Source organism: Capricornis sumatraensis, chromosome 17 (assembly GCF_032405125.1).
Source record: "Capricornis sumatraensis isolate serow.1 chromosome 17, serow.2, whole genome shotgun sequence".
In the NCBI taxonomy this organism is placed as follows: Eukaryota; Metazoa; Chordata; class Mammalia; order Artiodactyla; family Bovidae; genus Capricornis; species Capricornis sumatraensis.
The window spans coordinates 10,629,803-10,657,347 of NC_091085.1; the positions used below are offsets into that span (position 1 = coordinate 10,629,803).

Consider the following 27,545-nt stretch of genomic DNA (forward strand, 5'->3'; position numbering starts at 1 on the left):
TCAGTCGTATCTGACTCTTTCTGACCCCATGGACTGTAGCCTGCCAGGATCCTCTGTTTTGGAGAGGTCAGAGTACTGGAATGGATACCTGTTCCCTTCCCCAGAGGATCTTCCCAACCCAGGGCTCGAACCCATGTCTCCCACATTGCAGGCAGATTCTTTACTGTCCGGCCCACCAGAGAAGCCCAAAGAATACTAGAGTAGGTAGCCTATCCCTTCCCCAGTGGATCTTCCCAACCCAGGAATTGAACCAGGGTCTCCTGCATTGCAGGCAGATTCTTTGCCAACTGAGAATAGGCCCTAAAGTTTAGTTCATAGCAAAGGTCCTCTCCAAAAAAAAAAAAAAAGATGTATCCCCCAGGCATTCAAGTCAGTTCTTGTTTCAATGTGAAACGCCAATATTGGGAATGCCCCCTTACCTGGCAGTCTAGAACTTTCATACCCTGGTCTAGTACACCTTGGTCAGGTTGGGAAGGGTGAGAAGTGAACCTTCCTTTTATAATTTGTAAGAAGGGTAATTATAAAGTGATTTTGGGAAAGACAAACCCACGTGATCCTATGGGTTTTCTCAGGCAGAACCATTTTCAGAATAAGGATATGTAAACTAAACTTCTGGTTATTGCCCTAAAACCTGTTTCCAGATACTCCTTGAAAGTGAAGTCACTCAGTTGTGTCCAACTCTTTGCGACTCCATGGACGGTAGCCTACCAGGCTCCACGGTCCATGGGATTTTCCAGGCAAGAATACTGGAGTGGGCTGCCATTTCCTTCTCCAGGGGATCTTCCCAGCCGAGGGATCAAACCTGGGTCTCCTGCATTGCAGACAGACGCTTTACCATCTGAGCCACTAGATACTTCTCAGATAGTTTTATATAACCTCAGGGTCCTCAGGGAGAAATATCAATAACCTCAGATATGCAGATGACCACCACCCTTATGGTAGGAAGTGAAGAAGAACTAAAGAGGCTCTTGATGAAAGGGAAAGAGGACAGTGAAAAGTGGGCGTAAAGCTCAACATTCAGAAAACTAAGATCATGGCATCCGGTCCCATCATTTCATGGCAAATAGACAAGGAAACAGTGGCTGACTTTATTTTTCTGGGCTCCAAAATCACTGCAGATGGTTATTGCAGCCATGAAATTAAAAGACACTTCATGTATGGATGTGAGAGTTGGACTGTGAAGAAGGCTGAGCACTGAAGAATTGATGCTTTTGAACTGTGGTGTTGGAGAAGACTCTTGAGAGTCCCTTGGACTGCAAGGAGATCCAACCAGTCCATTCTGAAGGAGATCAGCCCTGGGATTTCTTTGGAAGGAATAATGCTAAAGCTGAAGCTCCAGTACTTTGGCCACCTCATATGAAGAGTTGACTCATTGGAAAAGACCCTGATGCTGGGAGGAATTGGGGGCAGGAGGAGAAGGGGACGACAGAGGATGAGATGGCTGGATGGCATCACTGACTCGATGGACATGAATCTGAGTGAACTCCGGGAGTTGGTGATGGACAGGGAGGCCTGGCGTGCTGCGATTCATGGGGTTGCAAAGAGTTGGACACAACTGAGCAACTAAACTGAACTGATCTCCTTGGAAAGGAAAGTTATGACCAACCTAGATAGCATATTGAAAAGCAGAGACATTACTTTGCCAACAAAGATCTGTCTAGTCAAGGCTATGGTTTTTCCAGTGGTCATGTATGGATGTGAGAGTTGGACTATAAAGAAAGCTGAGCACCGAAGAATTGATGCTTTTGAACTGCGGTGTTGGAGAAGACTCTTGAGAGTCCCTTGGACTGCAAGGAGATTCAACCAGTCCTAAAGGAGATCAATCTTGGGTGTTCATTGGAAGGACTATTGTTGAAGTTGAAACTCTAATACTTTGGCCACCTGATGTGAAGAGCTGACTCATTTGAAAAGACCCTGATGCTGGGAAAGATTGAGGGCAGGAGGAGAAGGGGATGACAGAGGATGAGATGGTTGGATGGCATCACTGACTCGATGGACATGGGTTTAGGTGGACTCCAGGAGTTGGTGATGGACAGGGAGTCCTGGTGTGCTGCAGTTCATGGGGTCACAAAGAGTCAGACACGAGTGAGCGACTGAACTGAAGGGTCTTCAGACCTCATTTTAAACACAACTGGTCTACATACCTTTCAGTCTTTCTCCTAAGCCAGATCATGAGTCTTACCTTCCTTACTGCTAACTGTTCCTCCTCTGTATCTTTGGAATGCATCCACTTCCTGTAAGTGCATATCTTTCCAGAACCTTCTCATTGCTCTCACAGACACTGTGATAGTCTCCTATCTTCAACTAGTCTGAAAGCTCTGACACTACTGCCCAGGATTCTTCCTAAAACAGAAATGTGATTCACAGTGTCTTCCTGTCTAAAATCTTGCAGGTAGATTTTAAGATAAAGCCCAGCGTCTTGGCAGTATATACAGGGCCTTTCATGACGGATATCCTGCTTATCTTCCAGATTTATGTTCCTGCCACTGTCAATCCTCTTTCTGCCTACATTCTACCCTCAGATACCTAGGGGGCCCTATATTCTAGTCATACTAAAATGTTTGCAACCATTGCTTTGTCATATTCCTGGGACTTCACCCACATTTGACCCTCTTCCCTCTCCCTTCCCTAAGTCTGGCTTCCTTCCCTTTAGGAGTTAGTTTGGTGTCACTGTTTATAATAAGCATTTTCTTGCCATCCTAATGCAGGACCCTGTGATCATCTTCTGTCCTCCCAGTGTCCTGCACATGTGAGTTTCACATCATACTTTAATGTCCAGGTATGGATGTGCCTTTCCTCCTGGACTGTAAACTCTTAGAAGTCAGATCACATCTTCCTCTCCTCATATTCCCAGTGTCCGAACACATATTTGGTACATGACAGGTGTTGTTAAAATGTTTAATGAGGGAATGAATGGCTTTATCAATCACAAATGCCACAGAAATGTAATTTGTCTCACCACCTGTGTTTGGTATAAATTAACATGTCTCATGAAGGCCTTCAAATGCAGTCCCTGCTCCTCAGCCCCCAGTACTGCCTGAGGCCACTGTTTTTTTTCAGCACTGCTCCACTTCTTCATGTGCCTCTGCAGGGTTCAGTAAGTTCTCATGCTGTTGGGAATGGTCCCCCCTAGTCCAAAAATGTGGCTGGTAGGCCACTGAACTTCATTTTCCCAACTAATCTTCAGGTTGATTTTAAAATGCCTTTGGAAGCTCTTTATCCCTGAGTTTAGTTTTTTTTTTTAATTAGTTAATTTTAATTGGAGGCTAGTTACTTTACAATATTGTAGTGGTTTTGCCATACATTGACATGAATCAGCTATGGGTGTTCATGTGTCCTCAATCCTGAACCCGCCTCCCACCTCCCTCCCCATCCGATCCCCCAGGGCATCCCAGTGCACCAGCCCTGAGCGCCCTGTCTCATGCATCGAACCTAGACTGGAGATCTGTTTCATATATGGTAATATACATATCTCAATGCTATTCACTCAAACCATCCCACCCTCACCTTCCACAGAGTCCAAAAGTCTGTTCTTTATCTCTCTGTCTCTTTTGCTGTCTTGCATAAAGGGCTTCCCTTGTGGCTCAACTGGGAAAGAATCCACCTGCAGTGCAGGAGACCTGGGTTTGATCTCTGGGTTGGGAAGATCCCCTGGAGAAGGGAACGGCTACCCGCTCCAACATTCTGGCCTGGAGAATTCTATGTACTGTATAGTCCATGGATTCACAAAGAGTCTGACATGACTGGGCAACTTTCACTTTTACTTTTAAATTTTATTCTAGTTGGTACCATATACAATAGCAGAAGGAACATGTTTTAAAGAATAAAACATAGGAACATATTTAAAAAATAAAACATAATCCTTGCTTATGTTATGTAAGAGATAGACAAGTGTTCTGCTGTCTCTGAAAGAAGTGTTATGGCTCATGCACAAAGGGCCATGGCATGTAGAAGAGGACCTTATTCCAATAATATAACCAGCATTCAATCTATAGTGAGTAAGGGGAAATTTAAAAACACATTGTCATAAATCAATCTGTTAATTTTTTATTGCTATCTACAAATGAACATTGAATACTGTTGCTTATTTCGGCCTACTATTGTTTTATTTCAAGTGAAATATGCATTTTAATCCTTCAAAAAGAAAAAGCATATTACTATAAAAAGTTGAAGTTGAAAAAAATCATACTGCTGCAAATCAGTCAAAGCAAGTGTTTGAATTACTGATTGCATTAAGATAGATGTTGAATTTTATTTTTTGCTTATCCCGAGTATTATTATCAGGAAGCTTTGTGAGGGCAGGGACTGAATCATGTACTTACAAAAGTGATAGTGTACTATAATAATCAGGAAATAAATATTTGTTGAATGAATATATATATTCATAGTAAAGAGCTGCTACTTTTTCAATTCAAATATATTCTGAACTTGCTTTATTTAATAGGTGGAAATACTGATGAGTACTTTGCTATTAATGAAATGTCGGGAGAACTCTCAACCACTCGCGCTTTGGACCGGGAGGAAGTCAGCAACTTCACCCTCGTCATCCTGTGCTCGGATCTGGGGATCCCGCCGCAAAGCTCCACGGCGCAGCTGCAGGTCAGAGTTCTGGACGTCAACGACCACAGCCCTTCCTTCCCCAGGCAGCAATACGAGGCTTCTGTGAGAGAGGACGCGCCGGTGGGAACCACGGTTCTCGTGCTCTCCTCCGCGGACGCGGATGAGGGCCTGAACGGGCAAACCGAGTATTCTCTGGTGCACGAGGCTTCCGGGGTGTTCACCGTCGACCCTGCGGTGGGCACACTGAGGACCAGCCACACGCTTGACCGGGAAGCCAGGTCTGAGCACGTACTGAAGGCTGTGGCCAGAGACTGCGGTGTCCATGGCTCACGAAGCGCCACGGTGGTTATAAAAGTACATGTCACTGATGTTAATGACAACAGGCCAGTTTGGGAACAGAACCCCCTTGATATATTTCTTTCCTCTCAGTCACCTACAAACCAAACAGCTGCCATCCTCAGAGCCAGTGACCCAGACTCGGGGCCCAATGGCACCGTCACGTTCAGCTTCGCAGAGCCCCAGTCAATGCTTTCTATTAATGAATACACAGGAGCAATTCAAATCCAGCAAATTCCGTCTTCAGAATATTTTCCTATTTGGCTGCAGTTAAAAGCTGTGGATCAAGGGGTCCCAGCTAGAACAACCACTGGTCTCTTGGTCATTCACATGGAAGGAGAAGATGTGAGGATTTCCTTCAGCCAGCATCTGTATAAAGGGATCGTGCCTGAAAATTGTGAGGCAGGTGAGTGTCAAGTGTCCCACTTTTGGCAAAATGCTTAAAACTAACGATTATAGAGCTAGTGCTATCAAAGGTTCAGTTATGAATTTCTGAGTCCAGCCAATTCTTGGTATTATAATTTTCATTCAGAATATGTTATTTGAAAAATATACTCAAATACAGTAACATATTCACACCCGTTTCAAGACAGCAAAAACTAATAAAAACACTGAAATCATTCAGGACTCTTGAAGTTTAAGTTTAAAATCTCAAAAAACCCACATTTATTTAAATGCTTATGAATCCTGAACAGCTACATTACCTAAATGACTTTCCTGGAAATACAATGAAAGGTGAAATATGTTGTGGTTCAGTGGCTGCCACTGTGTGTCCTTGGGAAGCTGGCTCTCTCAGCCTCCGTTTCCCAACCTGCAAATTAGGGATGAGTTTGGTACCTACCTCATTAGGGTGTTCTGAGGACCAAATGAGCCAGTTCCTATAAAACCCTTAAAACAGTATCTGACTCAGAATCAGTGTGTAATTTTAAGGAAGTGCTATTTTTCTTATTATTACTTCATTTTGATACAGTCAGCATTAGTTTCAACAGTGCAGTAATATCTGATCTTCAAAGAATTTGGCAAGATTATACCACTCAACAGGCTTCTGTGAATGGTGACTATTTTTCCTCATAATGCTAAATTATTTTTCAGTTATTTCCCTACTCAAATTTATGCCATAATGGGAAACATAAATAATTAATTCCAATGATCTTTCTACCCTAAAACAAACAAACAAAAAAATTGCAGATAGTTGTGAATGGAAAGAAATCCAATCTAGGTGATTATATCTAACTAGAGAGTTGAACTATAAACCTTCTGAATCTTTGAACCAGCCAGAGGACAAATCACGTGGACTCCGGGGCTCGCGGGAGTAGTTTGCTTTCGACAAGTCTGATGTGTGCTGTTTGATTTCTCCAGTTGTTTTTTGTTTTTGCTTTGTCATTGTGGATTTAATTTCACTTTATTCATACCTAAAACAACCACTGTTTAAAAGGCAACTTGAATTTTTCTGAAATTGATTTATTTACTTCATAGTGAAAATATTTGTTACACATTATTACACATTTGTTACACATTATATTCTCTATAAAAAGAGAATATTCAACTTAATATTGAATGTCAAGTTAGGATTCTTCTCAGTTATATATTATTAACCCCAGTTTCATCTTCTTTTGAATCATGGTTATCTCATGGGCTGCTTATCCAGAAGGCCTCTTATGATTCTAAACATTATTAAGGGTAAATTGCAGTTACCTTCATTAAATGAAAAAATAGCATCTTCCAAAATAACTAGAAATTTCCACCTATATTCTTAGGTGTAATGAGAATTCCACAGAAGAGTTAAATGTTAAATAATATGAGATACTCCCCAGAGCTGTGTTTCCTCACGAGAGCTATACATCCTAACTCCAGAGCAGAGTCTGATAGAAAGGAAAGGTAAAATTTTCTAAATAATAATAATATATTTGTGCTAAATAATACAGCACAAACTATATTAATCCATCTTGAAATGAATTTGATAAAATCATAGAATTTTTAAGTCCAGCTTTTATCTGCAGTGAACATATAAACATTTTTTCCTTAACAAATGATCTTTCAGTCTCTACTTGAATATTTCAGTGATTGAGAGTCTAGGACAATGGTTCTTGAACTTGGGTATGAAACAAGCACTCTCTCATGATTGCAGAAGGTTCTGCTTCAGTAATCTGGGGTCCAGGAGCTGGCATTTTTAACACTCTCTAGGTGATTTGATTACATGGCAAAGTTGGAAAACTCTTTCATTTGGAAAGTAATTCCTGTGTTAAACCCAGATCTGCCTCATTTGTGTATGTCCGTAAATTCTAGTCCTGCCATCTGGAGTATTCCACTGATCTACACAGTTGCTTGTTCTTTAAATGTTTTACTTGCTCTTTCAACAAAAATTCTATTGAATATTATGTGCCAGGTACTTTTCTATTGGGATATGTTAGTGAACAAAAAGACAAAGATGCTTGTCCTTGAGAGGCTTACATTCCAGCAGGGTTAAAGAGACAATACCAGTGAATGTAATAAATAGCTAAAATGTACTGTATGTTAGCTGGTGTTAAAAGCTGTGGTATGAAGAAACGGAGCAGGAGTCCTGGTGAGGGCACAAAGGCGATTTTTGATGGCATGTTAGGACTGGCATTACTGAGCAACTGAAATTTGGGGCAAAGACATAAAGAAAGGAGGTAGCCATTCATATATATGGGAGGAGAGCATTTCCAAAGAAAAAGAGGAGAAATCCAGTGGGAACTCGCCTGGCTTGTTCATGAACAGTAAAGGGGACTGTGCGACTAAAGCAGAGTAAGCCATTCTGACTGGTGTGAAATGGTACCTCATTGTGGTTTGATTTGCATTTCTCTGATAATGAGTGATGTTAAGCATCTTTTCATGTGTTTGTTAGCCATCTGTATGTCTTCTTTGGAGAAATGTCTATTTAGTTCTTTGGCCCATTTTTTGATTGGGTCGTTTATTTTTCTGGAATTGAGCTGCATTTGCTTGTATATTTTTGAGATTAGTTGTTTGTCAGTTGCTTCATTTGCTATTATTTTCTCCCATTCCGAAGGCTGTCTTTTCACCTTGCTTATATTTTCCTTTGTTGTGCAGAAGCTTTTAATTTTAATTAGGTCCCATTTGTTTATTTTTGCTTTTATTTCCAGAATTCTGGGAGGTGGCTCATAGAGGATCCTGCTGTGATTTATGTCGGAGAGTGTTTTGCCTATGTTCTCCTCTAGGCGTTTTATAGTTTCTGGTCTTATATTTAGATCTTTAATCCGTTTTGAGTTTATTTTTGTGTATGGTGTTAGAAAGTGTTCTAGTTTCATTCTTTTACAAGTGGTTGACCAGTTTTCCCAGCACCACTTGTTAAAGAGATTGTCTTTACTCCATTGTATATTCTTGCCTCCTTTGTCAAAGATAAGATGTCCATAGGTGTGCGGATTTATCTCTGGGCTTTCTATTTGGTTTCATTGATCTATATTTCTGTCTTTGTGCCAGTACCATACTGTCTTGATGACTGTGGCTTTGTAGTAGAGCCTGAAGTCAGGCAGGTTGATTCCTCCAGTTCCATTCTTCTTTCTCAAGATTGCTTTGGCTATTCGAGGTTTTTTGTATTTCCATACAAACTGTGAAATTATTTGTTCTAGCTCTGTGAAAAATACTGCTGGTAGCTTGATAAGGATTGCATTGAATCTGTAGATTGCTTTGGGTAGCATACTCTTTTCACTATATTGATTCATCCAATCCGTGAACATGGTATATTTCTTCATCTATTAGTCAGAATGGCTGTGATCCAAAAGTCTACAAGCAATAAATGCTGGAGAGGGTGTGGAGAAAAGGGAACCCTCTTACACTGTTGGTGGGAATGCAAACTAGTACAGCCACTATGGAGAACAGTGTGGAGATTCCTGAAAAAACTGGAACTAAAACTGCCATATGACCCAGCAATCCCACTGCTGGGCATACACACCAAGGAAACCAGAATTGAAAGAGACACATGTACCCCAATGTTTATCGCAGCACTGTTTATAATAGCCAGGACATGGAAGCAACCTAGATGTCCATCAGCAGATGAATGGATAAGAAAATTGTGGTACATATACACAATGGAGTATTACTCAGCCATCACAAAAAATACATTTGAATCAGTTCTAATGAGGTGGATGAAACTAGAGCCAATTATACAGAGTGAAGTAAGCCAGAAAGAAAAACACCAATACAGTATACTAATGCATATATGTGGAATTTAGAAAGATGGTAATGATAAATCTGTATGTGAGCAGCAAAAGAGATGCAGGTGTACAGAACAGTCTTTTGGACTCTGTGGGAGAGGGAGAGGGTGGGATGATTTGGGAGAATGGCATTGAAACATGTATAACATCATATAAGAAACGAATCGCCAGTCTAGGTTCGATGCAAGATACCGGATGCTTGGGGTTGGTGCACTGGGATAACCCAGAGGGATGGTATGGGGAGGGAGGTGGGAGGGGAGTTCAGGAGTGGGAACTTATATACACCTGTGGTGGATTCATGCTGATGTATGGCAAAACCAATACAGTATTGTAAAGTAAAAATAAAATAATAATAATAATAAATAAATAAAAAATAAAGCAGAGTAAGCAAGGTGAAAGTGAAAGCAAAGTCGCTCAGTCGTGTCTGACTCTTTGTGACCCCATGGACTGCCAGGATCCTCCATCCATGGGATTCTCCATCCATGGGATTCTCCAGGCAAGAATACTGAAGTGGGTTGCCATTTCCTTCTCTAGGAGATCTTCCAGATGCAGGGCTTGAACCCGGGTCTCCCACATTGTAGGCAGACGCTTTACCATCTGAGCCACCAGGAAAGTCAAGCAAGATGAAGAATGGTAAAAAATGAGGTCAGAAGTAGACAAAAAGAAGCAGCAGTGTCTTGTAGATCACTGGGAGGTCTTTGACTTTTACTGAAAATAGTTTTTCTTTCTCTAGTTCATTCAGTTATTCTTCACATAATGAGATTTCCAACCACTGCTAGTGAATATTCTCACCCAGTACAAATTCTGCAGAGTAGGAGGCATCAAGTAAATTACCCCTCCAAAGGATTGGCATAGACTGAAGTCAATCGTCATTATCACACTTGTTCACATTAGTAAATGAAATTTCTAAAAATTAAGTAATGTGTCTGGCCATTTCCTAATTAAGATATCATTTCTCAAGTCACCCAGAATCAATTTCTTTGTAGGATTAACCCCCCCCAAAAAAAGCCCATATCTAAGGCATCCCAAAGAAAGCCCATTATGAAATTAAGCTATAGATTAGGAAGTTTAATAATGTTTATGGTTAAATTGAGAAATGATTTAATAATAGCACTTATAAAAACTGCCATAGAAGGGAAAATGTTGTACCTGGTTTCATTTTTTTAATGTGCCACTCATTTCTTTGTCCAGGATTCACTCTGCTGATAGGAGGCAGCCATTATGGGAGGAAACTACCCTTATTTTGGTCTGATTCTCATCACTCAACCTTCCATCTACCCCCCAGCCATAACAGTTGGAATTAATCACTATGGTTAACAATAACTGGGTGTGAGATTTAAAAAAAAATAGGGTGGAAAACTAAATTAATCTCTTACCCCTGAAGGCGGGCCTCCTGCTGCAGATTCAGGCAGAAAAGCTGATGAACACATGGGTGGCAGTAGTGGTGGTGGCGGCAGCAGGGGTTTAGTCTAAGTTGTGTCTGATTCTTGCGACCCCATGGATTGTAGCCCACCAGGCTCCTCTGCCCATGGAATTTCCCAAGCAAGAATATTGGAGTAGGTTGCCATTTCCTTCTCCAGTGCATCTTTCCACCTCAGGGACCAAACCCATGTCTCCAGGATTGCAGGCAGATTCTTTACCAACTGAGCCACCAGGGAAGCTAGAATACATGGGTGGGAAGACTTTATTCTCCTGTTGCATCATTGTGTTTTCTTTGACCTCTGATCAAAGTCATCCTTAATCTTCTTGTGTTTAGAATTATTGAACTGAATTTTTGACTGGTACCTTTTAAATAGAGTTTTAAAAATTTGTTTGTTAATCTTACACATAGACAAGGTTAGAAATATTCTGGCAGTAAGCATATGTTATCCATAAATACCCAGGTAAGCATGCACTACAAAACATCTAAAACAATGGGTTGAGATCTTGTTTTGAAGGGTAGCTATGACATGTGTGAACGGCATGGAGCTCACAGGGAGAGTAGCCTAAAGCCGTATGACAGGAAGCACAACAAGAAAGGAAAAGATGATGGTTAAGAAGGCTATTGAATCTGATTTAATACAACTAATCTACACCCACATCAGCAGGATTTCCTAGGCCCCAGTGGACAACAGTGACGAGGTGCATAAAATATTGATTAACATTTCATCTGGCCAAAGCTTTGCCTGGAGTGTGAATTCTGCCAAGTCATATCAAGGGCACCAAAAGGTGATTTTTAAAAAAATTTGGATTCCAATGGTTTCATTCATTTCTTTTCAGTCACTCAGTCATGTCCAACCTTTTGTGACCCCATGGACTGCAGCATGCCAGGCTTCCCTGTCCATCACCAACTCCTGGAGCTTGCTCAAACTCATGTCCACAGAGTCGGTGATGCCATCCAACCATCTCATCCTCTGTCATCCCCTTCTCCTCCTGCCTTCAATCTTTCCCAGCATCAGGGTCTTTTCCACTGAGTCAGTTCTTCACATCAGGTGGCCAAAGTATTGGAGTTTCAGCTTCAACATCAGTCCTTCCAATGAACACCCAGGACTGATCTCCTTTAGAATGGACTGGTTGGATCTCCTCACAGTCCAAGGGACTCTCAAGAGTCTTCTCCAACACCACAGTTCAAAAGCATCAATTCTTCAGCGCTCAGCTTTCTTTATAGTCCAACTCTCACATGACTACTGGAAAAACCATAGCTTTGACTAGATGGACCTTTGTTGGCAAAGTAGTGTCTCTGGTTTTTAATATGCTGTATAGTTAGGTAATAGCTTTTCTTCCAAGGAGCAACTGTCTTTTAATTTCATGGCTGCAATCACCATCTGCAGTGAAATTGGAGCCCAAGAAAATAAAGTATCTCGCTATTTCCATTGTTTCCTTGTCTATTTGCCTTGAAGTGATAGGATTTGAAGTGATAGATGCCATGATGTTCATTTATTGAATGCAGAGTTTTAAGGCAACTTTTTCACTCTCCTCTTTCACTTTCTTCAAGAGGCTCTTTAGTTCTTCACTTTCTGCCATAAGGGTGGTGTCATCTACATATTTGAGGTTATTGATATTTCTCCCAGCAATCTTGATTCCCGCTTGTGCTTCATCCAGCCTGGCATTTTGTCTGATGTACACTGCATATAAGTCAAATAAGCAGGGTGACAATATACAGCCTTGATGTACTGCTTTCCCAATTTGGAACCAGCCTATTGTTCCATGTCCAGTTCTAACTGTTGCTTCCTGACCTGCGTACAGATTTCTCAGGAGGTAGATAAGGTGGCCAGGTATTCCCACCTCTTTAAGAATTTTCCACATTATGTTGTGATCCACACAGTCAAAGGCTTTGGCATAGTTACTAAAGCAGAAATACATGTTTTTATGGAACTCTCTTCCTTTTTCAATGATCCAGTGGATGTTGGCAATTTGATCTGTGTTTCCTCTGCCTTTTCTAAATCCAGCTTAAACCTCTGGAAGTTCAGGATTCACATACTGTTGAAGTGTGGCTTGGAGAATTTTGAGCATTACTTTGCTAGCATGTGTGATGTATGCAATTGTGCCGTAGTTTGAACATTCTTTGGCATTGCCAAAGAATGGAATGAAAACTGACCTTTTCTAGTCTTGTGGCCACTGCTGGGTTTTCCAAATTTGCTGGCATATTGAGTGCAGCACTTTCACAGCATCACCTTTAGGTTTTGAAATAGCTCAACTGAAATTCCATCACCTCCATTAGCTTTGTTTGTAGTGATGCTTCCTAAGGCCCACGTGACTTCACATTCCAGGATGTCTGGCTCTAGGTGAGTGATCACACCATCATGGATATCTGGGTCATGAAGATCTTCTTTGTATAGTTCTTCCATGTATCCTCATTGCCTTCTCCTTCCAATGGTTTTAAAACATTGCCCATTGATTCATGTTTAAATGGCCTTGACATAAATTATTTAATAGCATTTTATAATTTCCAGCTTTGCTTCCCTCTCCAATATGCCTGATCTTTGATATTTATTTTTAGATGAAAAATCTTGGGAGCTGCCTATTGGAAGTTTACATTTACTGTGGTTTAAATGGCCTTTCAGTAGGAGCACTTGATATCTGAGTTAATTATTTTTTGTACTATCCCAAGTTTTAATAATATTAAACTGTTTTTAACATTTAACATTTTTTTAAGAAAATAAAAATTAAAACAACTCAGTTTTTATATTTGTTTAACATTTCTTTCTTGGAAAGCCTACAAGTTTGAATTTCAATTAATATTGTATCCTTCTATTGACAGCATTAAACTTAACACTTCAATTGTTTAAAACAGAATATAGTTTAATTATATACATAAATAATTTTTATAGCTTATAGCATTTTAGAAGCAGCCCTTTGGTAGATAAAGTCTCTTTATGTCATGAAATACTCACTTTTTCATAGAAAGTGTCATCACAGAAGGTGCCAGTTGCCTGTAAAAGAGAGGTTAGATGTACTGCAAGATGGCAAGAAAAGCTGAAGCTCAAGTGAGTCCCCACCCTTTACTCTTACCACTTAGTCTTCATTTTCTACCTATATGAGAAGAAATATAAAATTCTGAATTTTTCTGAAGTGGAAGATAAACCACTTGGTTGTCCATGACATTCTAATCAATTGAACCATTTACATGCTCCTTCTAGAAGCCAACTTTTATTTCTTCTGTTTCACTTCCAAAGCTTTGGTTATACCAGTACGGGTGAATCAGCAGCTATTCCCCAATGTGGACTTTCTACAATTTCATTCATTTTTAAATAATTATTATGAGAGGAAAAATTGAAATTATGAATTGTGTTGATACCTTGATTAAAAATGACTAGTCAGACATTGAAAGACTTGAGATAAAATTAACATAATGATGTCTGAGGGCATGCTAAGTGTTAAAATACACTTAACATTGTCTACTAAATAAATTAGATCTTGATATTTTGGAGGAAACCCCATCTTCTGGCCCTTTGCAATTGATCCAGAATTCTGGCTCCTACAGTGGGTCAGGCTGGGCACGTGTACGTGGAGTATGGAAACAGCACAGGGGTTAGTATAGCTGAGTGTATCTCTACTGCTCTCCTGCCCAGGTTGGACAACTTTCCTACTCCTTCTAGAAAGTGGAGACAGGAACAACTGATTCACAAGGAAACCATAAGGATCAACTGAGGTCATAAGAGTCTACTAGTCACAGTTTTCATTGTTACTGTTAGCTTCTTTCTGTCCCAAACCCTTAATAGAATTCCATAAAGTTAGCTGAGTATAAATTCTCACCAGAACAGCTAATAGTTACTTAGCAAGTATTTAACAGCTATTAAATATTTGCAGTTTTTAAAACCCTACCAGTCCTCTCTGTTTTACTTGGTCTCCAAACCAGATAAGAACTATATTTTACAAGGTGTCAGAGTTCCCATAATTTTGGAAGTGATGGTCTCTATGTCATCCACAACTTTGGAACAGGGTCCAATATATAACATTTTATGATAATGAAAAGAAGGAAGCAAACAATATCTCTCATTTATATTCATTCTTTAAGGCTGGTGTCCTATTTGGAATGGAATTTATTGGAATGAGTGCCCTCTAAGTTACCATTGGCTAACAGTGTCAAATTCCATCACCTTACATATGACTCTAAGGTAGCTCCAGAGGAGAGAAGAGAAAGTCCTCTTGAAAGAAGGTGAACATCTCACAAGGCAGTTTTCATTTTGTGAATTAACCCCAGTCCCACGTCTGAGCCTCAGCTATATAGGCTCAAGACCTACTCTTAGCAAACCGAGGAGTTCTTCCCATTAGAAAGAGGACTGATATATAAACCAGAGTACAATTCTCCTAGACCCTGGTGGCTCAGATGGCAAAGAATCTGCCTGCAATGCAAGAGACCCGAGTTTGATCCCTGGATCAGAAAGATCCCTGGAAAAGGAAATGGCTACCCACTCCAATATTCTTGCCTGGAAAGTTCCATAGACAGAGGAGCCTGGCAAGCTATAGTCCACGAGGTCACAAAGAGTCAGATACAACAGAGTGACTAATGCTTTCATTTTTACAGTTATTTTACTTATAGAAAAACTATAATTGCCCTCTGGATTACAGCAGTCATTTTAGAATGACCAGCTTTCTCTGGGAAAAAGGACACAGGAAGCCAGATTATACTCAGAAGTTTGCTTGTTAATCTTATATAGTTCAAGTAGGATATAATTCACACATTGAATGTCATCAGCCTATGTTACCCTTTCTTAAGAACGAACTCACGCAGCATTGCCAAGTAGAATTTTATGAGCCTTGCATGACTGTCTGGGCTTGCATTGCTCATTGACTTCCTTTTGATCACACATCCATTCTTCTTGTGTCTTAATGCCTCCATCAAGCCTTCTGCCCTGGGAATGAGTCTGTTCCTTCAGGTGATTTTGTATAGCTCTCTTCTTCACTATTATATTTTGTTTAGCGATGTAACAGAGTTAATATTTTCAACAGCTACTTTTTAACAAATGTTTAAGTACACAGCAAAATTGAGGGGAAAGCACAGAGGTTTCCCATGTACCCTTTGCCCCATGCATTCCCTCCCTCCTTATCAGCATCCTTCCCAGAGTGACGGTGGTGGTGGTTAGTCAGTAAGTAAGGTCTGACTCTTGTGACCTCGTAGACTGTAGCACTCCAGGCACCTCTATTCATGGAATTTCCCAGGCAAGAATACTGGAGTGGGCTGCCATTTGCTTCTCCATCCCAGAGTGATACATTTGCTAAAATCTGTGCACCTACATTGATTCATCATAACCTCCCAAGGTTTCCAGTTTTCTTTAGGGTTCACCCTTGGTGTTGTACGTTCTATGGGTGTAAATGTTGTTCAGTTGCTCAGTCGTGTCCAACTCTTTGTGACCCCATGGACTGCAGGACGCCAGGCCTCTCTGTCCCTATGCATCTCCCAAAGTTTGCCCAAGTTCATGTCTGTTGCATTGGTGATACCATCCACCCTTCTCATCCTTTCATGCTCTCTTCTCCTCCTGCCCTTAATCTTTCCCAGCTTCAGGGACTTTTCCAATGAGTCAGCTGTTTACATCAGATGACCAAGATACTGGAGTTTCAGCATCAGTCCTTCCAATGAGTATTCAGGGTTGATTTCCCTTAAGATTGATGGGTTTGATCTCCTTGCTGTCCAAGGACTCTTCAGGAGTCTTCTCCAGCACAATAGTTCAAAGGCATCAATATTTTGGTGCTCCACCTTCTTCACAGTCCAGCTCTCACAACCATTTGTGACCACTGGGAAGACCATTGCCTTGACTATATGGACTTTTGTCAGTAGAATAGTGTCCAACATGTTTAAATGTGTTAAACCTATCTCTAGGTTTGTCATAGACCTGCTAAGAAACAAATGGCTTCTGATTTCATGGCTGCAGTCCTAGGTGCAGTGATTTTAGAGCCTAAGAAGAGGAAATCTGTCACTACTTCCACCTTTTCCCCCTCTTTGCCATGAAGTAATGAGGCCAGATACCATGATCTTAGATTTTTTTGTTTTTTGTTTTTAAATATTTAGTTTTAAGCCAGCTCTGGAGGAGGGAATGGCAAACTACCCCAGTATACTTGCCATGAGAACCTCATAAACTGTATAAAAGGACAATTGAGTTTAGATAAATGGGTAATAACATGGGGTCGCAAAGAGTGAATGAACTGAACTGATAGTAACATGTGTCCACCATTATTATATCATACAGAGTAGATTCTCTGCCTAAAAAGCATACTTTTCCTACCCATGCTTTTCTCCATACTCCCTGCCCAAACCCAGGCAACCACTGAGCTTGTTACTGTCTCTATAGTTTTGTGTTTTATAATATGTCATATAGTTGGAATCATATAGTATGATTCCATATATAGCCTTCCATATATTCCCTGTATACTCTTTTCAAATTAGCTTCTTTTACTTAGTGATATGCATATAATATTCCTCCATGTCTATTGGTTGCTTGAGAGCTCATTTCTTTTCAGCATTAAATAGTATTCCATTGTCTAGATATTGCAGTTTATAAACCCATCTACTGAAGGACATCATGGTTGTTTTGAAGTTTTGGCAGTTAAGAATAAATTTCTGTAAGGACCAGAGTACAGGTTTTTATGTAGACAGAAATTTCCAACTCCTTTGGGTAAATTTCAAGGAGTATGATTCCTCGATCTTATGGTAAGACTATATTTAGTTTTGTAAGAAAGTGCCAAACTGTCTTCCAAAGTGGTTGTACCATTTTGCTTTTCCACCAGCAATCAATGAATGAGAATTCCTGTTGCTCCATATCTTTGCCAGCATATGATGTTGTCAGTGTTCCAAGTTTTAGCCATTCTAATAGATATATGGTTGTATGTCATTTTAGTTTGCATTTCTATGATGAAATATGATGTGAATATCTTCATATGCTTACTTTCCACCTGTATATCTTCTTTTGTGAGTGTTTTTAAAGGTTTTTTGTTGATTTTTAAGCAGGTTGTTTGTTATTATTGAGTTTAAGAGTTCTTTGTATATTCTCAATAATAGGCCTTTATCAGATATGTCTTTTGCAAAAAACATTCTCCCAGTCTATGTCTAGTCTTTTCTTTCTCTTGGCAGTATCTTTTGCTGAGTAGAAAAATTTAATTTTAATAAAGGCCAGCATTTTAATTCCATCTTTCTGAGATCCTGCCTTTGGTGTTGTATCTAAAAAGTTGTCATCAAACTCAGAGTCAACTAAATTTTCTCCAGCGTCTAGGAGTTTTGTGATTCAGCATTTTGAATTCAGGTCCATGACCCATGTTGACTTAATTTTTTTTAAGGCATAAGGTCCTTGTACAGATTCTTTTTTTCTTTTTTTTGCATGTGGAAGCCCAGTGTCCCTCCACCATTTGTTGAAAAGACTATCCATTGTATTGCCTTTGTTCTTTTGCCCAAAATCAGCTGACTGTATTTACATATGTCTATTTTGGGGGCTCTGTATTCTGTTGCACTGATCTATTTGTCTTATCCTTTCATCACGATTACTGTAGCTTTATAGTCTTGAAGTCCAGCAGTCCTATTCATCCAACTTTGTTCTTTTCCTGAGGGTTAATTTTTTTTAACTATATTTCTACTCTTTTCTATATTGCCTGTCTGTGGATAAGACTTTCCACCAGTTCTGTGAGAGGCATTCCCTTATTTTGGACTCATTAGGATAGTTATAGCAGAAATGCAAACAAAGAATACTCTGCCTCTGACAAGCAGAATAGGTGGTCCTTACTATAAACAGAGATTTCTCCTGAGGAAATCTGCCACATGGAAAGAAAGGAAAGCCCATTCCTTCATGCTGTTGGAGGGTGCAGGAAGGGCTAGAAGAAAATATGTAGGAAACAAGTGGCGAGCTATGATCATCCTGACCCTCTTCCCCAAAGCTTTCAACCTTGGGAGGGCCAGTGAGACAGCCTAAAGGAAAAGCTAAAAGCAGAGGACACTTTGGAACTCTGGGAGGATATGCTTCATGGGATAACTTTTTCCTAACACAGGTGAGTAGAAGCAGATTCAAATGGGTAACATGTTTAGGTCAAGAGAAGGCACAAGCAAATGTTCCATTCTTGTTAGCCTCTTGCAAGGCCCAAAAGACCTCCCATAGTCCCAACAATCCCAGATGCAGATTAATGCAGAGTAGAGGCCAACACGCTTGTCATGAGGACCATGGCTACCAGTGATGAGGTGAGCCCCTTCCCAAGTCTGTTGGGTAGATTGCCAAAACACAGGGTTACATAGCATGCCAAGTACCAAAAACTGCAACATCAAAAGCAGCTTCAGTGGGGCCAGGTCAACAGGGTAGAGTTCTGAGCCTGAACGTGTTGACATGAAAGACCAGATTCATTGCCTGGAGACAAATTCTAGGAGCCAGTGGACAGCACACATAGGCCCCACCTCATCACTGCAAGTCTCCTCCAACTGGTGTCATCTTCAGAGTAGCAGCAGTGAAAGAGGAGGAACCTTCAAAGACTGGGCATGAATCTAGAGCCTCTAACTTCCTTGAGAGCACTACTTCACGAGAACAGCCTGAGGAGACATGAATATCCTGTCAATCATGGTGCTCCTAAGGAATATTACACCAATCATGAGAAAGTACAGAGATGATTTTTTTTCTTTGCACATCAAAGTTGTGCTGTGTAAAACTAACTTTGCTTCATTTGCTTTAAATTCTTAAAGAATACTCTTATCTCTGTTCTCAAGGATGCCAGATAAATGGTGACTGTGTACACAATGTTATGCACCAAATACTCATTTTTTAAAATGTATAGGAAACAAGTGGTCAGCCTTGTAAACACCCTTGAACATCCCTTTCATCTCTTCTCTTACAAGACAGTTTTGATGATCAAATAAGCACCTCATAATCTATAAAACATTTTACTTTCATTATTACTAACAGTTATCACAGAGATGAAAATATAGCCAGGAGTTCTTTGGAGAAGCTTCCCTTTTATGGAAGGCAGAACCAGGAAAGAGCTTGCTCCTAGCAGGTGTTCACCAAATATTTGTTGAAATAATTTCATCATGTAACTGCTATACTTCTAAAAAGACAAAAAGTTTATGCCTGAATGAGAATAAAACCAGCCCCCCCCCCCCAAAAAAAGGAGGAAGACACTTAGTTTTAGGCCGGGTAAGTGGCCCACATAGAGGCTTATGGACTCATGAGCTTTTGGTAACCTTACCACAAGGAGTACCTGGACAGAGGCTTTTGTCCAATGACGAGTAGACCAGAGAGATATTGATGGCCTTTCAGTTGTCAAAGGAGTAACAAAACAAGCTTCCATATTGTAGAAAGCTCACTTTGAAGGTCTTGTGAAGAAGACTGGTTTGAGAAAAAGAGATGAGTTAGGAGGATATTGTGGTCATCCATGTGGTAAATGACCCAAGTAAAACTGCAGTGGTAGGCGAAAATTGTTTTTCCCTGGTGGCTCAGATCATAGAGAATCTGCCTGCAATGCAGGAGACCTGGGTTCAATGCCTGGGTCAGGAAGATTCCCAGGAGAAGGGAATGGCAAGCTGTAGTCCATGGGGTTGCAAAGAGTTGGACATGACTGAGCAACTAACACACAAGTAACAGGGGAAGATAAGAGGGAATGTGGTCCCCAGTGTTTTTTAAGACAGCTTCACTGGAACTTGCTAACTATTTAGACCCAAGGTTGTCAATCCTGGCTGTACATATAGTTACCTGGGAAGCTTTTAAAATTTACTGATGCCTGGACATCCACCTTCCCCCTAATCTTTGAAGGTAGACCAGACATTGTGAATCAGCAGAAACTCCCATTTATTATGTGTGCAAGTCAAGGGTGGGGGTAGATAGTGGGCTGAGAAGAAATCCAAAGTAATGCCAGTATTTTACAGGAGTTGGAGATGTACTATATATACAAAAGAGATTGAGATGGATTCCCAGGGCACTACTGGGAGGGTGGTGTTAGAGAAACAGGAAAGTGACACATTAAAGAAGCAGAGAGTGGTCAACGTTATCTAATTTACAGCTGAGGGAAGATAAGGACAGAAAAGTGGAGATTAGGTCAGTCAGAGATGTATCCCCAAAGCAGAAGTGAGTGAAGCAGAAGGGTGTGGGGGGCTACCACACTCTGGGAGTGGGGCTACAGTGCTCATAGAGCCTTCCACAGTGGGATTGGGAAGAATGTTGCCTGACATGGTCTGAGGATGCTGTCTTGGCATAAGGAGGTAAGAACATGGTAGAAAGGAAGACATATCTGAAAAGATAAGTCTGTACATCAAGTATAAAGGATAAGATAATAAGAGAATGATACAATTAACAAATAAGTGCTGGGAGAGTCCAGAAAGGAAGTTCTGAGGAGCATGTTTGAAACTCTGTTGAAATTGTTCAGGACATGGCCAAGAATAAAGACCAGGAATGGAGACCTCTTAAGTGAACCAGAGTTGGCTGTGGCTGTTTACAAGAATCATGTGCAGCCAAACAGAATTTAGCAGCTTAAGACAGTGCCAGGGTCCAGCCCCGGTGGATCCAGGGAATTCGAAGGGTGGACGGTGTTGGCGTGAGAAAGACTTGTTTATTTATTAATATAAGATTAGATTAGGAAACAATAGTGTAGTAGGAAAATTAAGTGGAGGAAGAGGGCTGAATAGCTTGGATTACGCGGAAGACCAATAAAATTCCAGACAAGGAATTTGCACCATCTACGTTGGGCCACCAGCGCTCACTTGAATATCTAAGGGTGCCTCGCCTTAGGCTCCCTTTCACGTGAGTCTTAACAGCTAGGGCAAGTAAATAGACTTGGCGAGCCTCCACACCCCAGGTGGAAATTCAGCCTGAAATTAGAGTGAAGAGGAGAGGAAAGAGAGAGACACGGGGGAAACCAGTCCAGCAACTAGCTCCATCCTCTGTTGTTCAGAAGGCCTTTTATACTTTTGATAAAACATGGAGATCAATGGGTAACACAAAGTTATGCAGCATTAGCAGTCCAGACTCTTATCAAAACCAGGCTTTTCTCTCTGCATACCTAATTGTATACACAAGTCTTAGGTAATTTACATCATCTTCCAGCCAAAAGGGCCAATTAACATTTTACAGCATTTTTTCTGATAAGGGTTTGTCAACCAGAAGACTTATTTGTGTTCATCTTCCCAAGGTCTGGTGCCACTCTCAGAAAGCATTAAATAAAATTACATTCTTACACAGCAAAGATACAGCAACTTATAACAAGTAGAGAGAGTACAGTGATTTACAGCAAAAGAGAAGCAATTAACTCAAAAGCCTAGTGTTGCTAACATCAAAACTACTATGTATCTTTTTCTACATCCTGCTTACATTGAGTAACATCCTTCCAGCTGCCTAAAAGATAAAGAATATGGAGGCCTGGCAGCAGTCATTGAGTCAACAGTGAAAACCCTCTACCAATATAATTTTTAACTCTTTAGAAAAGGCTCTGTATCTTAAGATGCTTGTAAGCTTTGTGCCTCTCACGGTTGGGGGGTTGTAAGCAATTCACAAGCTGTAAGAGGTCTGGGGAACCTGTTAGGCATGCTAGAGAGCAATCAGAGGGGGTTTTAACTGAAACATCCCTTTCAAATGCAGAAGGCTAAAGCCCTGATTTTACTTTTTCCAGAGAATATCAGAAGAGTGGAAAAGCAGGCAGATTCTTATTTTTTTTTTTTGGGCGGGGGGGTGGATGCTCAGGAAATTCCAGGGGGAAAACCTGAGGTCTGATTAGCTTTGCCATCAGAGCTCTTGCCACATGACCTTGTCATGGGTGGAATTCCTCACTCAGGCTCCTGGCAAGACAGGACTGAGAACTTTGGAGAGCACTGAAAGCTGAGCACTGAAGAATTGATGCTTTTGAAGTGTGGTGTTGGAGAAGACTCCTGAGAGTCCCTTGGACTGCAAGGAGATCCAACCAGTCCATTCTAAAGGAGATCAGTCCTGGGTGTTCTTTGGAAGGACTGATGCTAAAGCTGAAACTCCCATACTTTGGCCACCTCATGCGAAGAGTTGACTCATTGGAAAAGACCCTGATGCTGGGAGGGATTGGGGGCAGGAGAAGGGGATGACAGAAGATGAGATGGCTGGATGGCATCACTGACTCGATGGACATGAGTTTGGGTAAACTCTGGTAGTTGGTGATGGACAGGGAGGCGTGGCATGCTGCAATTCATGGAGTCTCAAAGAGTTGGACATGACTGAGCAACTGAACTGAACTGAACTGACTAAACTTGCTAGAACTTAATATTTTTAGAAGACAGAGTATAGAGAAATGTAAAGTGGAGATTTTTCACAAAGCTTGGCCATAAAGGGGCAGAAGTAATGTTGCAATATCTTGAAGAATGGTGAGGATCAGAGGGCTACTATGTTTTGTTTTTGAAAGCTGAAAAGAGATTTAGACACTGGTGATTTATAGCACTTTAAAGTTTACAAAGAATTTTCATTTATATGTAAGTCAAAAACAGAACATAACATTTAGAAATATCAGGATTTCATTTCTTTTAGGTTTTAACTAGCATTTATTGTTTGTCAGGAGAATCCTGATGTTTTCAGATTATTTTGAGGATAACAATATTGTCTTCCTGAAGAGCTGCTGTGACAATCAAATAGACTCATTAAAATTGTGTATTATAGTACTCATTATGTGCCGCTAAAAACATTGTAAAAGTTGTTCCTTATAATCTAATTGAAACATACTTTCAACATTTTCCTTGTTTCTTAATGGAAAATGTGCTGAATATTTCGTAACTGAGGTTAATCACTCATACGGAAAAATTGTGCAACCTTTCTTTCTGGATGTGCAGGCTCTAGGTTCTGGCTGGCTCTCAGATTCTAGGAGCTGAACAGAGAATAAGGACAAGTCTTAAAATATATATACATATACACTCACCCATGAAAAGGAATGAATTGAATTTGAATCAAATGAGGTGGATGAACCTAGAGCCTGTTACACAGTGAAGTGAATTAGAGAAGAACAAACACTGTATTAATATATTAATGCATATATATGGAATCAAAAAATGGTACTGATGAATCTACATGCAGGGTAGGAATAGAGACATGCGTTTAGAGAACCAACTTGTGGACACAGTAGGGGAAGGAGAGGGTGAAACGACTTGAGAGAGTAGCATTAGCATGTATACACTACTATGTATGAAACAGGTGGCTGGCAGGAAGCAGCTGTATAGTGCAGGGAACTCAGATCGGTGCTCTGAGATGACTTAGAGGGCTGGGGTCGTTGGGGGGCGTGCAGAGGGAGGGAGGCTCATATGTATACTTATGGCTGATTCAGTCAGTCTCTCCCATCAGGAAGCTTCCATAGCCTCTTATCCTTCTCCATCAGAGGGCAGACAGAAAACCACAATCACAGAAAACTAAACCATCTGATAACCTGGACCACAGCCTTGTCTAACTTAATGAAACTATGAGCCATGCCATGTAGGGCCACCCAAGACAGATGGATCATGCTGGAGAGTTCTGACAAAATGTGGTCCACTGGAGAAGGGAATGGCAAAGCACTTCAGTATTCTTGCCTTGAGAACTCCATGAACACTATGAACAGGCAAAAAGATAGGACACTGAAAGATGAACTCCCCAAGTTGGTAGGTACCCAATATGCTACGGGAGATCAGTGGAGAAATAACTCCAGAAAGAATGATGAAATGGAGCCAAAGCAAAAAAAAAAAAAAGAAAAAGAAAAGAAACAACCCCCAGATGTGGATATGACTGGTGATGGAAGTAAAGTCTGATGCTGTAAAGAGCAATATTGCATAGGAACCTGGAATGTTAGTTTCATGAATCAAGGCAAATTGAAAGTGGTCAAACAGGAGATGACAAGAGGGAACATGGACATTTTAGGAATCAGTGAACTAAAATGGACTGGAATGGATGAATTTAACTCAGATGACCTTTATACCTACTACTGTGGGCAAGAATCACTTAGAAGAAATGGAGTAGCCATCACAGTCAACAGAATAATCCAAAATGCAGTACTTGGATGCAATCTCAAAAACCACAGAATGATCTCTGTTCTTTTCCAAAGCAAATCATTCAGTATCATGGTAATCCAAGTCTATGCCCTGACCAGTAATGCTGAAGATGCTGAAGTTGAATTGTTCTATGAAGACCTATGAGACCTAGAACTAATACCCCCGAAAGATGTCCTTTTCATTATAGGGAACTGGAATGCAAAAGTAGGAAGTCAAGAAGCACCTGGAGTAACAGGCAAATTTGGCCTTGGAGTACAGAATGAAGCAGGGCAAAGGCTAATAGAGTTCTGCCAAGAGAATACACTGGTCATAGCAAACACCCTCTTCCAACAACACAAGAAAAGACTCTACACATGGACATCACCAGATGGTCAGTATCAAAATAAGATTGATTGTATTTTTTGCATCCAAAGATGGAAAAGCTCTATACAGTCAGCAAAAACAAGTCTGGGAGCTGACTGTGGCTCACATCATGAACTCCTTATTGCCAAATACAGACTGAAATTGAAGAAAGTAGGGAAAATCACTAGACTTTTCAGGTATGACCTACATCAAATCCCTTATGATTATACAATGAAAGTGACAAATAGATTCAGGGGATCAGATCTGATAGACAGAGTGCCTGAAGAACTATGGATGGGGGTTCGTGACATTGTACAGGAGGAGGTGATCAAGACCATACCCAAGAAAAGGAAATGCAAAAAGGCAAAATGGCTCTCTGAGGAGGACTTACAAATAGCTGTGAAAAGAAGAGAAGTGAAAGGCAAAGGAGAAAAGGAACAATATACCCATTTGAATGCAGAGTTCCAAAGAATAGCAAGGAGAGATTAGAAAGCCTTCCTCAGTGATCAATGCAAAGAAATAGGGAAAAAATAGAATGGGAAAGACTAGAGATCTCTTCAAGAAAATTAGAGATACCAAGGGAACATTTCATGCAAAGATGGGCATGATAAAGGACAGAAATGGTATGGACCTAAAAGAAGCATAAGATACTAAGAGGTGGCAAGAATATACAAAAGAACTATACAGAAAAGATCTTCATGACCCAGATAATCATGACATGATCATGTGGATATCTCTATGATGTGGTGTGATCACTCACCAAGAGCCAGACATCCTGGAATGCAAAGTCAAGTGGGCCTTAGAAAGCATCACTATGAACAAAGCTAGTGGAGGTGATGGAATTCCAGTTGAGCTATTTCAAATCCTGAAATATCATGCTCTGAAATAGATGCAGTCAATATGCCAGCAAATTTGGAAAACTCAGCAGCAGTCACAGGACTGGAAAAGGTGAGTTTTCATTCCAATCCCAAGGAAAGACAATGCAAAAGAATGCTCAAACTACCACACAACTGCACTCATCTCACACGCTAGCTTCCCTGATAGCTCAGACAGTAAAGTGTCTGTCTACAATGCAGGAGACCCAGGTTCGATCCCTGATTCAGGAAGATACCCTGGAGAAGGAAATGGCAACCCACTTCTGTATTCATGCCTGGAAAATCCCATGGACCGAGGAGCCTGGTGTGCTACAATCCAATGGATCTCAAAGAGTCGGACACGACTGAGCAACTTCACTTCACTTCACTTCACTGCACTTCACACACTAGCAAAGTGATGCTCAAAATTCTCCAACCCAGGCTTCAACAGTACATGAACCAAGAACTTCCAGATGGTAAGCTGGATTTAGAAAAGGCAGAGGAACCAGACATCAAATTGTCAACATCCAACCTCTGTTGGATCATCGAAAGAGCAAGAAAGTTCCAGAAAAACATCTACTTCTGCTTTATTGACCATACTAAAGCCTTTGACTGTGTGGATCAGAGCATAATGTGGAAAATTCTTCAAGAGATGGAAATACCAGACCACCACATCTGCCTCCTGAGAAATCTGTATGCAGGTCAGGAAGTAACATTTAGAACTGCACATGGAACAACAGACTGGTTCCAAATTGGGAAAGGAGTATGTCAAGCCTGTATATTGTCACCCTGCTTATTTAACTTAAATGCAGAGTACATCATGAGAAATGCTGGACTGGATGAAGCATAAGCTGGAATCCAGATTGCCGGGAGAAATATCAATAACCTCAGATATGCAGATGACACCACCTTTACTGCAGAAAGCAAAGGAGAACTAAAGAGCCTCTTGATGAAAGTGAAAGAGGAGAGAAAAGGTTGGCTTAAAATTCAGCATGCTGAAAACTAAGATCATTGCATCTGGTCCTATCACTTCATGGCAGATAGATGGGGAAACAATGGAAACAGTGACAGACTTTATTTTGGGGGGCTCCAAAATCACTGCAGATGGTGACTGCTGCCATGAAATTAAAAGGTGCTTGCTGCTTGGAAGAAAAGCTATGACCAACCTAAAGAGCACATTAAAAAGCAGAAACATTACTTTACCGACAAAGTACGTCTAGTCAAAGCTATGGTTTTTCCAGTGTGGATGTGAAAGATGGACTATAAAGAAAGCTGAGCACTTAAGAATTAATGCTTTTGAACTGTGGTGTTGGAGAAGACTCTTCAGAGTCCCTTGGACAGTAAGGAGATCCAACCAGTCCATCCTAAAGGAAATCAGTCCCAAATATTCATTGGAAGGACAGATGGTGAAACTCCAATACTTTGGCCACCTGATGCAAAGAACTGGCTCATTGGAAAAGACCCTGATGCTGGGAAAGATTGAAGGCAGGAGGAGAAGGGGACGACAGAGGATGAGATGGCTGGATGGCATCACTGACTCAATGGACATGAGTTTGGGTAAACTCTGAGAGTTGGTAATGGACAGGGAGACCTGGAGTGCTGCAGTCCATGGGGTCTCAAAGAGTCGGACATGACTAATCAACTGAAGTGAACTGAACTGATGGCTCATTCACATTGTTGTACAGCGGAAGCCAGGAAGCAATTATTCCCAAACTAATTTTTTTTTCTTTAAGTACAGTGAATTTGAAGTATGATTATCAAACTAGGACTATCACCCACACAGGGAATTGTTGAAAAATGAGAGAAGATAGCAGCAGCTGGTCTGCAGATAAGATCTGGAGTCTGATCCAA

At 40.7% G+C, this 27,545-nt stretch overlaps 1 protein-coding gene across 1 annotated transcript in view; it reads left to right on the forward strand.

Moving 5' to 3' along the window:
* The window catches only part of DCHS2 (dachsous cadherin-related 2), a 344,197-nt gene that overhangs the window by 243,119 nt on the left and 73,533 nt on the right, over nt 1-27,545 (forward strand). Inside the window, exon 13 of the mRNA XM_068990276.1 lies at nt 4,445-5,302. Coding sequence (XP_068846377.1) covers nt 4,445-5,302 — 858 coding nt within the window. The remainder of the gene's footprint in view (nt 1-4,444; nt 5,303-27,545) is intronic.